General features: G+C 35.6%; 1 protein-coding gene across 1 annotated transcript in view; it reads right to left on the reverse strand.

Moving 5' to 3' along the window:
* Positions 1 to 2,407: 2,407 nt before the first annotated feature.
* LOC123557544 (serine-rich adhesin for platelets-like) overlaps positions 2,408 to 13,062 on the reverse strand; it is a 38,099-nt gene continuing 27,444 nt past the window's right edge. The window contains 11 exon segments of the mRNA XM_053543866.1: positions 2,408 to 3,849; positions 4,464 to 4,525; positions 4,777 to 5,045; positions 5,467 to 5,611; positions 6,003 to 6,019; positions 7,152 to 7,266; positions 7,933 to 8,096; positions 8,470 to 8,534; positions 8,841 to 10,139; positions 10,141 to 10,520; positions 11,319 to 11,447. Of these exon segments, the coding sequence (XP_053399841.1) occupies positions 3,832 to 3,849; positions 4,464 to 4,525; positions 4,777 to 5,045; positions 5,467 to 5,611; positions 6,003 to 6,019; positions 7,152 to 7,266; positions 7,933 to 8,096; positions 8,470 to 8,534; positions 8,841 to 10,139; positions 10,141 to 10,520; positions 11,319 to 11,447 (2,663 nt within the window). The 3' untranslated portion in view covers positions 2,408 to 3,831.

Consider the following 13,062-nt stretch of genomic DNA (forward strand, 5'->3'; position numbering starts at 1 on the left):
ACACTTAGCGACACGCTTTCCTGAATAACATAATCTGACCTATTTTTAACCTTGTGATGGTGCTTGAATATCCTTAATTAAAACATGTGTTGCCCTCATATTTGCGTGACTATATATAACGTTTTCTTTGAAATCTTATATTTGTCTCATGTTTTTGTATGTAAACAAACTGAGAATTTATTGAATAAAACTTGAAACTTGATAAAAGTCTTACACAATTTTTAAAAAGGGAAACCTACACAATAACTTTCAAGGGAGGTTTTGCTCTAGGACGGTGTCGTTTAGGAAGACGCATGCAAATAATTGTTTAATGTTGCTTAGATCTTTTGCGATTACTCCGGTATTGATTGGGCATCTCTATATAAAATTTTGTTTAGATATTGATTATTCTATTCATGCTCCCCGTAGGGAAAGCTTATAGCCGCCGTTTCGTCCGTCCGTCCAGCAATTCTTCTCCGGAGTATTTCTCAGCAACCACTGATGGAATTCAATGAAACTTGATAGTGTCCATGTCTGAGGATGTATGTACTTTATACCTAGAATGTTCTTTTTACAGAACTCATCAACTATCACAATTGTTACAGCAAGAGTGCCGCCGTACTTCGATTCTGTGTTGTTATATTTTTCCATCCTTTAGCAGTAGCTAGTATTTTCCAGGTGAAAAACATTTTTCACTGTAGGGTAAAATATGGTGGCAAAAGCCACTGAACATTGAATGATAAGAAACTTCATATACGTGTATAAACATTAAAATATATTCGATAACATATAATATCCCTCTCAGTCTTCATTTTCAAATTGTTAGAAAGGAAAAGCAAATATTATGCTGATGGTGACATCAAGTAGAAAAATCATGGTTCCAAGCTCCACATCTCTCCATTAATGTATTATGTAGTCTCGGTTTATACATACCTAAAGTATTTAAAGTCGTTCTCCACTTAACGAAAACTATTTCCATTTTCTTCCAGTCAGTTCTACCAGGAAGGAAGGTCTAATACGGGGAGTCGTATCAGTTGTTCATTTTTCAGGTTCTACGATAACTCAAACACAGTGTTGCTTCTTCTTATCGGTCAAAAATGTGCTTCCGTGGTGTAGTCGAAAGAAGTCCCTAATAAATAGATCCTAGTTTTTTTCCCCATTTTTCGTGCATTTGCGCGTGAATCGGGAGCCAAATGGGCATTATTTCACTCGTGGAAAGAATTTTATATAAAATAAGACACTTTTCTTGCTAATATTCGCATGTTTTCGAGTTGTTTACGTGAAAACGAAAGTAGGGTGTTTATTCTACGGACCGCTTTCTGAAATGCGGCAATATGAGGGTACCTGACTTCAGTTGACTTACATTTCACTGCAACATCCTTTTTTCTTTTCGTTGAAGCAATGTATGGATATCTTTTGGAAAATATGTCTATGACGGAGTGAAAATCTAGAAGCTGTAACAAAATTGTTCTATGGTAGCTGAATTTTATATGAAACAAAGAACAATTTCTTTTATTGGTATATAGCCTAATAGACTCCAACAGAGTGTTACTTCCCCTCATCGGTACAGCAGACACTGCCACCGGTCGGTATTAATTCTCTCGCATATAGCATAAATCATATATTGCAGCCACTTAATTTCCTTCTTAGGTCTTTATCATTTATTTATTGCATATTTCTTTCCGTTTGCCAGCCCATATATCAGATTATTTGTTTACTAGATTAGATTTTATGTATGATATTATGATGTGTTTTTTTTTAAAAAGAAATACATACTATAAACATATTTTTTGGAAGATTTGCACATCTTAAAACGGCCATGCTATCAAAGCTTTTAATCGCTGGAGTTTTGGTACAAGTTAATATGCTAAGTTTTGTGATGATCTTTCTATGGACTTGTCCAGACTTGATAAATAAACCATGAAGGTCTTATTGTGGTTTCTTGTTAAATTTTCCACGGTTCATCAATCAGGTTGTGCTTAGGTATTTAACTACTCGAGCCCGTGTTAAATCCGAAAATCCGTTTATATGAAAATAAACGTTTTATTCTTCCTATACGAAACATATATTGAATGTAAATATTAAATGTTCATTGGACTTTTTTTCTGCCGGCTAGCTCCATTGACAATAGCATTTTTCTGTCTATGAATACATGTCACAAGCGATGAGTTAAAAAAGTGATTATGCAGATTTTAAAGTCAGATTAATAAATCATGGCAGGGTAAAATTGTCTTGCAACATAACTCTTTGTTTCAAATATGTAAATAACCTCCAAATTAATTAGACGCAAGGGACTGCCTTTAAAACTTTGGAAAAGAGTTATCCCACATCTTGTAGCTGTAACACACGTCTTCCAAGAAAAAACGTATCACAAAGAAAGACTTTAATTTTAATTTCTTAATGGCACATATCAAGACAAAACACACACAATTCTATAAATAATTTATTCTGAATATTACATTGTAAAAAACTAATTTAAAACACTAAACGATGAAAATATATCTTACACATGACGACCAGCGTGCAAATGATTTAAAAAAATATATACAACGTGTAAATCTCACATGAGCAACCATTTCACAATAAAACAAGAAATAACTCGTAACAAATGAATATTAGAATACAAGACAGGCGAGTCTTCTTATTATTCCATTATTTTTAAAGGGTTTGAGTTTTGTGAGTTTGAACTGAGTTCAAATTAAGAAATTATGATCTATACAGAAAATTTTGTTTATTAATACATTACCCTTAACATCTAAGTATATAGATTTTGATATCCCAGTATTACTCATTTTAGAAATATGTAATTAAATCTATACTAATTTCTCAATAAGTTTATGTTGTTGACATTTGCATGAGAATATTTGAGCCGTGCCATGAGAAAACCAACATAAGGGCTTTGCGACCAGCATGAATCCAGACCAGCCTGCGCATCCGCGCAGTCTGGTCAGGATCCATGCTGTTTGCTTTCAAAGCCTATTGCAATTAGAGATACTATTAGTGAACAGCATGGATCCTGACAAGACTGCGTGGATGCGCAGGCTGGTCTGGATCCATGCTGGTCACAAAGCCACTATGTTGGTTTTCTCATGGCACGGCTCATTTTAGTTTGAAATATATTGGGCATCATTGTCGGGACTTTGATTATATTTGGCGGGACGTATGTTCTCCGTGACTATTTGATAAACGACATTGTGTCTGAAATCATTAGTCCTCCACCTCTGATTAATGTGGGGAAGTTGGCAGTTACTTGCGGAGAACAGGTTTGTACTGGTACAGAATCCAGGAACACTGGTTAGGTTAACTGCCCGCCGTTACATGACTGAAATACTGTTGAAAAACGGCGTTAAACCCAAAACAAACAAACAAACAAACAATTGATTATATTTTCACATGGGCGTATCTGGTACATATTATATAAAAATAGCACCATTGTCGAAACTTTGATGTTTATATTTTAACATACTTATTAAGCATTTCTGGTACATTTTATTAAAATAAATGAGAACCATTTATTGTCGGGACTTTATGTCAATGATTACATATGAACATTTAAGGCACATATTGCAAACAAATTGAGCACCATTGTCGGGACTTTATGTTGCTGAACATAGTCTGTAACAATTTCATGCATATTTCAAAAACAATAATTTAGCATTATTGTGACTTTGTTTTAGTTAGCTTATTTTGATTATCCATCTGCAGGGCTGTCAGTTCTTGTATGTTGTAGTCAAAAGTTGCCTTCGTTATCACAATTTTTGCTGTGAGTTCCTTTTTTTGTAAACAACATTTACTGTCTCTTGTACAAAAATGTAAAATCTTCAAATGTTGGCACCTTCTGTGCAGTGGATTTTATCTGTGTTCATAACTCTGAAATCAAAATAAGTAAAAAAATAATGCCTTTAAATGCCAACTTTGCTTTTTCTTTTAAGTTATTTGACATATTAATAATCTGTGGTTAGAAGTATTGTATTTTTGCGAACTTTTCTGGGAATAATGGTGAAAAGTTTTAAACAAGTCATCTTTTTTAGATTTTGTTGGGTTCAGAGACACATTGACACATTTAAGGTCATATGGCGACATTTCTGCTTTTTGATGGAGGAAGATCCGAGTTGCTCCTCCACATGGTCGGCTTCCTCACATGAGGAATTATACATTCCAAGTGGTTACTGGTAAGACACTTTAACCACTCGGCCATGTAGATCCTTGAAAAAAAAATTCAGCTATATTAAGACTATTGTTCATTCAGAAGCTTGTGCAGTAACTCTATCATAAACTGTGAAACTAGAATCTACATCTGTATTATTCAAATAATGGTATGCTAAACTGATTTTTTAAACGTGAAACAAGATTTGTATGAAAATATTTAAAACCAAAACATGGCAAATTGTATGCACTTATACGTCTGTCAAAGTTAATAGATACTTTGACAAACGACATTACAAAATAAATACAATAAGGGAATGAAACAAGCAAAAAATTACCGTTTTGGAGATGTAGCTTGACGATAGAATTTGATCAAAATCCATGGCACGATTATCATAACCTGAAAATATATATAGATATGTTTATAAATACAAATGTATATAAATTATGAAGCTAGATCTATATGACCTATAACTAAGAAATATAAGGCATACTGGACATCATGTGGTAATATTACGTCATTTTGCTATCTCACTGATACGCGCATCAGCCTTTGTTTGTTACAGAATACACACCCTTTGATTAACTGATAGACAAATTCAGCCATGTAAGAATCATACTTAAATTTCAGCGAGTAATAACGATACCTACCATAGTTTTGTAAATGTTTTCTGTTGTGCTTTTTATCATGTCTGTAGTTTCTGTCTCGATCACTTCTGTAGCTAGTTCTATGCCCTTGGCTGTCTTGTGACTTGCTATATCTGTCTCTTTCATGTTTATGATGTCTGTCTGAGTGATAATTGCCATGCCCAATTTCTTCCCTTGAATAAGGGAGATAACCTACTGGCATGTCTTGTCGCCCGCCGATTGAACCATATGGGACTATATTGCGTTTGTATGGCCAATTGTGCTCGTCAATACTGAGTAAAAACAAATAAAAATGTGTGGTAATTATAAACACTGGAAAAAATCTAGTGCTTAAATAAAGACATACTGAAACTAAATGTAAGCCTATTAAGAAGACATTCGAAAAGCTATTTAGAAGTGTCCGTTATCGGTTTGTCGTATATTGTATGGTTTCACATGAGATACAATCTATGAACATTTAATATATCTTTTAAGTACTAAATAATCAATATCTAAATTAAAGTATTTAGCAATTTTGCTATAAATTCTTGGATATTTATACGCAATAAGTGCATCATTATAAAGAATATCTTAATTTAAAGATTTATTCGAAGAAAAAACGCACTACATTGTGAGCCAAATGTCATCAATCCAGTATTCAGAAAAAGGAAAGCTTTAGGTGTTGCGTGAAATGCTTTAAATAAAAATACTCACCCAGTAACGTCCGTCGTCAAGGAATCTGGGGTATGTTTAAGCTTCCGAAGCCTGTATGCTCGTATAGACAAACATATGAGTACAGAAACGAAGACAAGGAATACAAACAGGGAGACACTGACTGCGATTAACACGGATATTCCAACTGAAATATAAAAAATTTAGATGATATTTTTTATTTCGTTTTGCCATATCAAATATAATCATATGCCAATGACTACTCGCGAATATGTTGTGACTGTTAAAAATAGTCCTGCATGTCTTTAAAGTTTGCCTTATTGCAGATATTCAATTCCAGTTTCGGAGTTATGGGAAAGTTTAGCATCGCGAAAATATATTATTTTGCAGTATAATCGGAAATATAACGATCATGAATTTCTATTAGTACCAGCGTCAGTAAATGAAATGTTCTTTTGCGCATGCTTCGTGTGAGCTACACCAACAGGAATCTTACAACAAATGTAAAAACAAATATATATTCTATAGTAAAATAATTATTGTACAGTCATGATAAAAGAAGTAGTGAAAATACTTACACTGTGTTTTCTCTGGTCTGAAATACAAGAAGATATAAAAGCGATTATTAACATCGATTTATTTCTTATTCAAATCCTCTATATGGGTTTATTCGTATGAAAAAATAAAGGAATGAAATTGTATAACCCGACTAAACGTAAGCAAAATTTTCATTTATTCTTGAAACGCTCCGTTTCTTTCCCTTATATCTGAATTTGGATTTAAAGATAATATCCTGATTATTTCTTTTGTTTTCTTCGAGTAGTGCTCAACCAATTACCTGCATTCTTATAGATTCTATACATTAGCATAAAATAGTGTGCACTATGTGCTCTCTATGTTTATTTCGAATTTTGATTTAAGAATAGTATCTTGATTCTAATTAGACTTTATCAGTAATCAACCATTGTATACAGGAGTGAAAATGGAAATGCTATTTGCTGATTCGTTTATTCAAAACATCATATTTTTATTTGATACTAAATCTACTGTTTTGGTCATTTACTTTGTTCGGTTAATGTGACTCGGGGGCGGGGCCTACAGCATGTATTGACCTGCAGCTGTGACGTCATGACATTTTGCCGTTAATATGACGTCGTGCACAATTTATCAACCACTGTCATATTTGCATTTGTCGACAGCTGTATTTTTTCTTCTTTTTTTTTTAGTTCAATTTATTTTATCTTTTGAAACATGTTCACTATAAACACAAAATATAGATCTAGTAACAGTGCTCTATTTCATAATGAACATGATGTTAATCGGTAAAATTTGACACAAGGGAGAAAAATGGCATGCAGAAAACACATTATCTTTGAGGAATAAAACGTCTGATCTGAAAAAGTGATATCGCAACAAACACGTTACAGTCATTTTATTGCTCAGCGCTAAGCTAAGACTTGCAAAGTCTGTTGAGATCAAATAATCAGTAATAATGTTAGTTTCTTTCTTCATACTGACACTGATATATTCTCAGAAACAACATTTTCTCTCAAGGCTCGTCTCAACAGTAAGATCTCAACAGTTAGAGACAGGGGCAAGAGATATTGTTTTTTTGCTCAGAAAGTACTATTAGAGAGGATAGATTTTATGGCCGAGTGCTTTACAATTAATGACTCTAACGACTGATGCCAGTCTGTGCTATGCTCTGGGCAAAAACCTATACTTACACACATGTAGGAGTTCCTTCTTCAACAGAGCAGGAATAATTTTCATCACAAGGGCCATTGCTCAAAACGAAAAGCTCACATACTGTCTCTGAACTCCCAACTGTTTCATTGGTTACTGAAATAGGATTAAATCATAATAATTATGTACACTGTATTATAAAGTAAAACTTTATACTACCTCTAAGACTGAAGTATGTTAAAATGATAAACTTATAAAGTTTGTATGTTCCAGGTACTCTCTGTACTTGCGACATCATACTTCTAGGATAAAAATTATGTATTTTTCATTACAAAATTCACATATGCGCCGTGCCATGAGAAAACCAACATAGTGACTTTGCAACCAGCATGGATCCAGACCAGCCTGCGCATCCGCGCAGTATGGTCAGGATCCATGCTGTTTGCTAACAGTTTCTCTAATTGCAATAGGCTTTGAAAGCGAACAGCATGGATCCTGATCAGACGCATGCTGGTCTGGATCCATGCTGGTCGCAAAGCCATTATGTTGATTTTCTCATGGCGTGGCTCATATATTGTTTTATAACTGTGCAGTTGTGTATAATGTACAAAATATCATATTAAGTGTAATGTAACAGCACAAATGTTGTCTACGATTTACTAGAATGTTACTTTTATTACATATGTTGTGTTTAATTTACTAATGTAACTACTATGCTGTTTTGTTACTATATTCACGTGTGTATGATATACAAAAAATGGTTCCTAAAAGATCATCCACATTTTATGTGCTCATATTGTGTTGGATTTACTATGCACCTACCTATTGTGTCATTAACCTGTACAGATGTGGCAGAAACCGTCTCATTCAGTAGCGTTATATTCTCTTTTCCTCCCACTATGTCTATGTTTGCCTTTGTAACTTCAGCAGAGGCATCCTCAGTGTCCTCATATTCAACTTCGTAATCTACAATCAGACTTCCACGCCTGCCAGAAAATACAACCATACAACATATTTATGTAGAGCTGTAGAATATTTGCATTATTGTTTGTAAAGTTATGTGCGCTATTTATAGAACAGTGTTAGTGCATGCATACTAAATGAAAGTAGTCCGGCAACATACAATACAAAAGATACAATACTGACTTTTTTCTGCATGTTCATATTTACTTGTGAAATACCAGCTGTATTTTGACAGAGTTTATATAGTAATATAATAGTTACTTTATAAACAAAGGCGAAGTGTTTAAAAATATGTTGTTTTTTTCATGTTGATGTACTAGTAGATCTATACGTGTCTAGTAAAAAAAAAATACTAGCATACATCTACCTAATTCTGCCTTGGCAAAAACAACTTACCGTAGATTTCTAATCTTTACACCCCTGCACCTACTTCCAAGGAAGCGTCGATAGTATATAAATATCTAAAAATACATGTGGAAAAAAATACGAATTAGCTTAACTGTATTCGTTTGATATATTTTATTACCGTTTGTTCAGACGCAAAGTATTTTATTAAAAATCATTAAAGTTATTTTTCAGGCGTTTTATTCATCAGGTGTAAAAAAGCTCTGCCTACCATTTTTACAGTATGAAAAAACAATCATTTTACTCTGCAATGGAAGGATACGAGAGCCAACATTTCTTGGCCGTTTCTCCGGTCTTTTTTATAGAAAGTAAAGCATGCCTTTTATTTTGCTACATTAGATTATTGGATGATGAAGACTCACCACAACTGCTATATTCTGTTGAACACCTGGGTCGCTGAGGTCGGTGTTACCCGTACTGATCGGAAATATCCATATTACAATTAAAATTCTGAATTTACTGGAAGAACGTCTAGTTGTTGTTGTTGAAGTTGCAGTGGCAGTTGTTGTTGTAGGAGTTGTAGTTGTTGTTGTAGGACTTGTAGTGGTAGTTGTTGTTGTTGTTGTAGGAGTGGTAGTTGTTGTTGTAGGAGTTGTGGTTGTGGTTGTAGGAGTGGTAGTTGTTGTTGATGAAGGAGTAGTGGTTGTTGTTGTAGGAGTTGTGGTTGTTGTGGTAGTTGTTGTCGTTGTAGGAGTGGTAGTTGTGGTTGTAGGCGTTGTAGTAGGCGTTGTAGTAGGCGTTGTGGTTGTGGCGGCAGGCGTTGTGGTTGTGGTGGTAGGAGTTGTGGTAGTTGTAGGAGTTGTGGTAGTTGTTGTAGGAGTGGTAGTAGTTGTTGTCGTTGTAGGAGTGGTAGTTGTGGTTGTAGGAGTTGTTGTAGGCGTTGTAGTAGGCGTTGTGGTTGTGGCGGCAGGCGTTGTGGTTGTGGTGGTAGGAGTTGTGGTAGTTGTAGGAGTTGTGGTAGTTGTTGTAGGAGTGGTAGTAGTTGTTGTCGTTGTAGGAGTTGTGGTTGTGGTTGTAGGCGTGGCTGTAGGCGTTGTGGTTGTGGTTGTAGGCGTTGTGGTTGTGGTTGAAGGAGTTATGGTTGTTGTTGTAGGCGTTGTGGTTGTGGTTGAAGGAGTTGTGGTTGTTGTTATTTTAGGCGTTGTGGTTGTGGTTGTGGGAGTTGAGGTTGTCGTTGTTGGAGTTGTAGTTGTTGTTGTAGGCATTGTAGTTGTTGTTGTTGTTGTAGTTGTAGTAGTAGGCGTTGTGGTTGTGGTTGAAGGAGTGGTAGTACTTGTTGTCGTTGTAGGAGTTGTGGTTGTGGTTGTAGGAGTTGTGGTTGTTGTTGTAGGAGTTGTGGTAGTTGTTGTTGTAGGAGTTGTGGTAGTTGTTGTTGTAGGAGTTGTGGTTGTTGTTGTAGGCGTTGTGGTTGTGGTTGTAGGAGTTGTGGTTGTGGTTGTTGTTGTAGGAGTTGTAGTAGTTGTTGTTGTTGTAGGAGTTGTGGTAGTTGTTGTTGTAGGCGTTGTGGTTGTGGTTGTAGGAGTTGTGGTAGTTGTTGTTGTAGGCGTTGTGGTTGTGGTTGTAGGAGTTGTGGTAGTTGTTGTTGTTGTAGGAGTTGTGGTTGTTGTTGTAGGCGTTGTGGTAGTTGTTGTAGGAGTTGTGGTTGTTGTTGTAGGCGTTGTGGGTTGTTGTAGGAGTTGTGGTTGTTGTTGTTGTAGGAGTTGTGGTTGTTGTTGTAGGAGTTGTAGTAGTTGTTGTTGTTGTAGGAGTTGTGGTTGTGGTTGTAGGAGTTGTGGTAGTTGTTGTAGGCGTTGTAGTTGTTGTAGTAGTGGTTGTTGTTGTTGTTGTAGGAGTTGTGGTTGTGGTTGAAGGAGTGGTAGTACTTGTTGTCGTTGTAGGCGTTGTAGTTGTTGTTGTAGAAGTTGTTGTAGTTGTTGTAGAACTCGTGGTTGTTGTCGTTGTTGTGGAAGTTGTAGAAGGCGCACATGTTTGACAACAATCAACAGGATATGAACTGCATGATAAACTGGCACAATTACTATATCTGTCTCCATACGGACAACCTGAAGTGTAAAATCGTCAAACAATATACACTAAAACTGAGAAATACTGTCAAGGGTACATAATTCTACGTGATATGCGAATTTAGGTCAATATGTTATCGCGAATTTAGGTCAATATCTTATCGCAAATTTAGGTCAATATCTTATCACGGACTCACTTTCAATGCATTCTTCCTCATGTCTGGATTCCAAGCACTAGAACACGGATGACAAATAACCTGATTGTCAAAGAAACAGATAACAAGGGGGATCAATCCGGCAGGTATACTCATCAGCCATCGAATTTATGCTGCCACTTTTTTTTTTACTACGCCACTTCCTGTTTTGGTGTCATTTCCTGTTTATAGCGCTTCTCATGTACTTTCATTTTTATAAGTTGATTGTTTATTATCTCTTTGTTGACATGTTTTGCTATTTGTGTTAATTGTTATGTTGTTTTGGCCCGATGCCTCTAAGAGGCCAAGGCTTTCAATAAAATCTAAATCTTTAATACCGCTTTTCATGATTAAAGCGTTTCCAGATAATCTTTTTTTTATAATAAACAGAAGGCCTAAGAGGTAAATGAGTTTACTGTAGATAACGTGCTATTTAAGTTCACTATCGCTAACGTTTATTGCATGAATTCAATGTTGATAACGTAGTGCGTGAATTTACTGTAAAAAACGTGCTACATGATTCCTGTGTGACAACATTCCACGTGATCATAATGTTGATCACTGTTGATAACACACTACATCAATTTATTCCTGCAAATAAACTACCGCATTATGTCTTCTAAACGCTATTTGCATACATTACCTGGAATATCTAAGGCTTTCTCCGCACATGATTTACAACAGTCAGCTCGAAAATCTGCGCCGTTGCATGAGTAAAGATTTGAGTCCGTTAAACTGTCACAATTGCTGAATCTGTCACCATATGTGCAGTCTAGTGAAAACAGAAGAAAAAAATCGCAAATATGTTGAGTGCATTGAAGCATTAAGAGTAAAATTTATAGCTTAGAACACGTTCTCTAAAAACAGTGATTAAACAAGCCTTCTACACTTTTCCCCGAAAATGCTAAATTCTAAAAACCAACGTTCTTTCAAGTGACAACAGACAAAATACAATCTATGCACGAAAAGCCTTTCAGATCATCTAAATGCTCCTCTCCACAGAGAGGGATTTTTCTCATTATTTGTTTTCGTGAAAATAAAGCTTCTGAGCCAAAGTTTGGTATGTGTATGTGAGTTGGGGGTGGGGGTGGGGGTGGTGGGGGGGGAGGAGTTTACGGCAGAGTATATTTAGGAACCCCCATCCACAAAATTGTGGGATCCAGCGGCCACCCCCTTTGCACCTCCACCCCACCTAGTGTTAAGGGATGAGCAGTTAACTGTTGAAGACCTACTTAAAGAGATCATTGTTATAAAAAGTTACGAGTTCAATATTGTTTGTTTGTTTGTTTTGGATTTAACGCCGTTTTTCAACAGTATTTCAGTCATGTAACAGCGGTCAGTTAACCAGTGTTCCTGGATTCTGTACCAGTACAAACCTGTTCTCCGCAAGTAACTGCCAACTTCCCCACATGAATTATCAGAGGTGGAGGACGAATGATTTCAGACACAATGTCTTTTATCAAATCGTCACGGAGAACAGTTCAATATTGATTAGCTATTACATGACCTCATAATTTTTATTTCTTGCTCATAATTGGTATTGACATATAGCCTTCCTATGGTTAAAGGGGATAACTCCTAAGGATATTTAAATTCTATATAATTATGCCCCGTACATGGAACTAAGAGGATTCGCTGAGAAAAAAGGTGATGAAACAGAAATTAAGAAAAACATTTTTTAAAAAGTAATATTATCTAATCGGTAGACAGACTTGATTATAAAGCAGTCACACGTTGTTGACGCAGATGCTTTATGTTTGGATTGTAAAGAGTCTCTGTCAGATTACGGCCAGAACAGTTACCATGCAGGTAGCCGGATATTCCTTTTAGCACCTACAACCAGTGGAAGATTTTTTTTGCATGTTTTACAAATTATAGAATGAATATACCAAAATCGAAAAGCTTTTTTGTATCAATCACAGTTGTAGTAATGTTTTTTTTTAACGACGCGGGGATATTAAAAAGTTCCGGTTTATTTTCACTGTGTGTAGCGTAACCGTATCGTTTTCCTGTAAAATAACGTCTTCTGAATTTAGAAATATACGATAAGCAACAAGAGAAACTATTAAGGTATTTGAGTTTCATCTAATTTTACATAAAACATGTATGTTATCAAGGCACGAATGTAACTCGTCTTTACATGCACTATAGTCATCGGGAATAGGGATGCCAGATGGGATTTGCCGAAATGGGTAAAATCGCTTGAGTGTAAGAATCTTATAATGCCTTCCCGGGTAAGAAAGGGTTTTCCCATGGGACAGCGTGGATTGGAAAAACAAACCGAACGCTGACAACGTTTTCTATCCACGCAAGAAAAACTCTGCTTTACTCAGGCAGACATGTAAGGTCATTTTTCTTGCCTGCCGTAAAAATTATTAAAATTAAAT

This window comes from Mercenaria mercenaria, chromosome 5, assembly GCF_021730395.1.
Source record: "Mercenaria mercenaria strain notata chromosome 5, MADL_Memer_1, whole genome shotgun sequence".
NCBI lineage: Eukaryota > Metazoa > Mollusca > Bivalvia > Venerida > Veneridae > Mercenaria > Mercenaria mercenaria.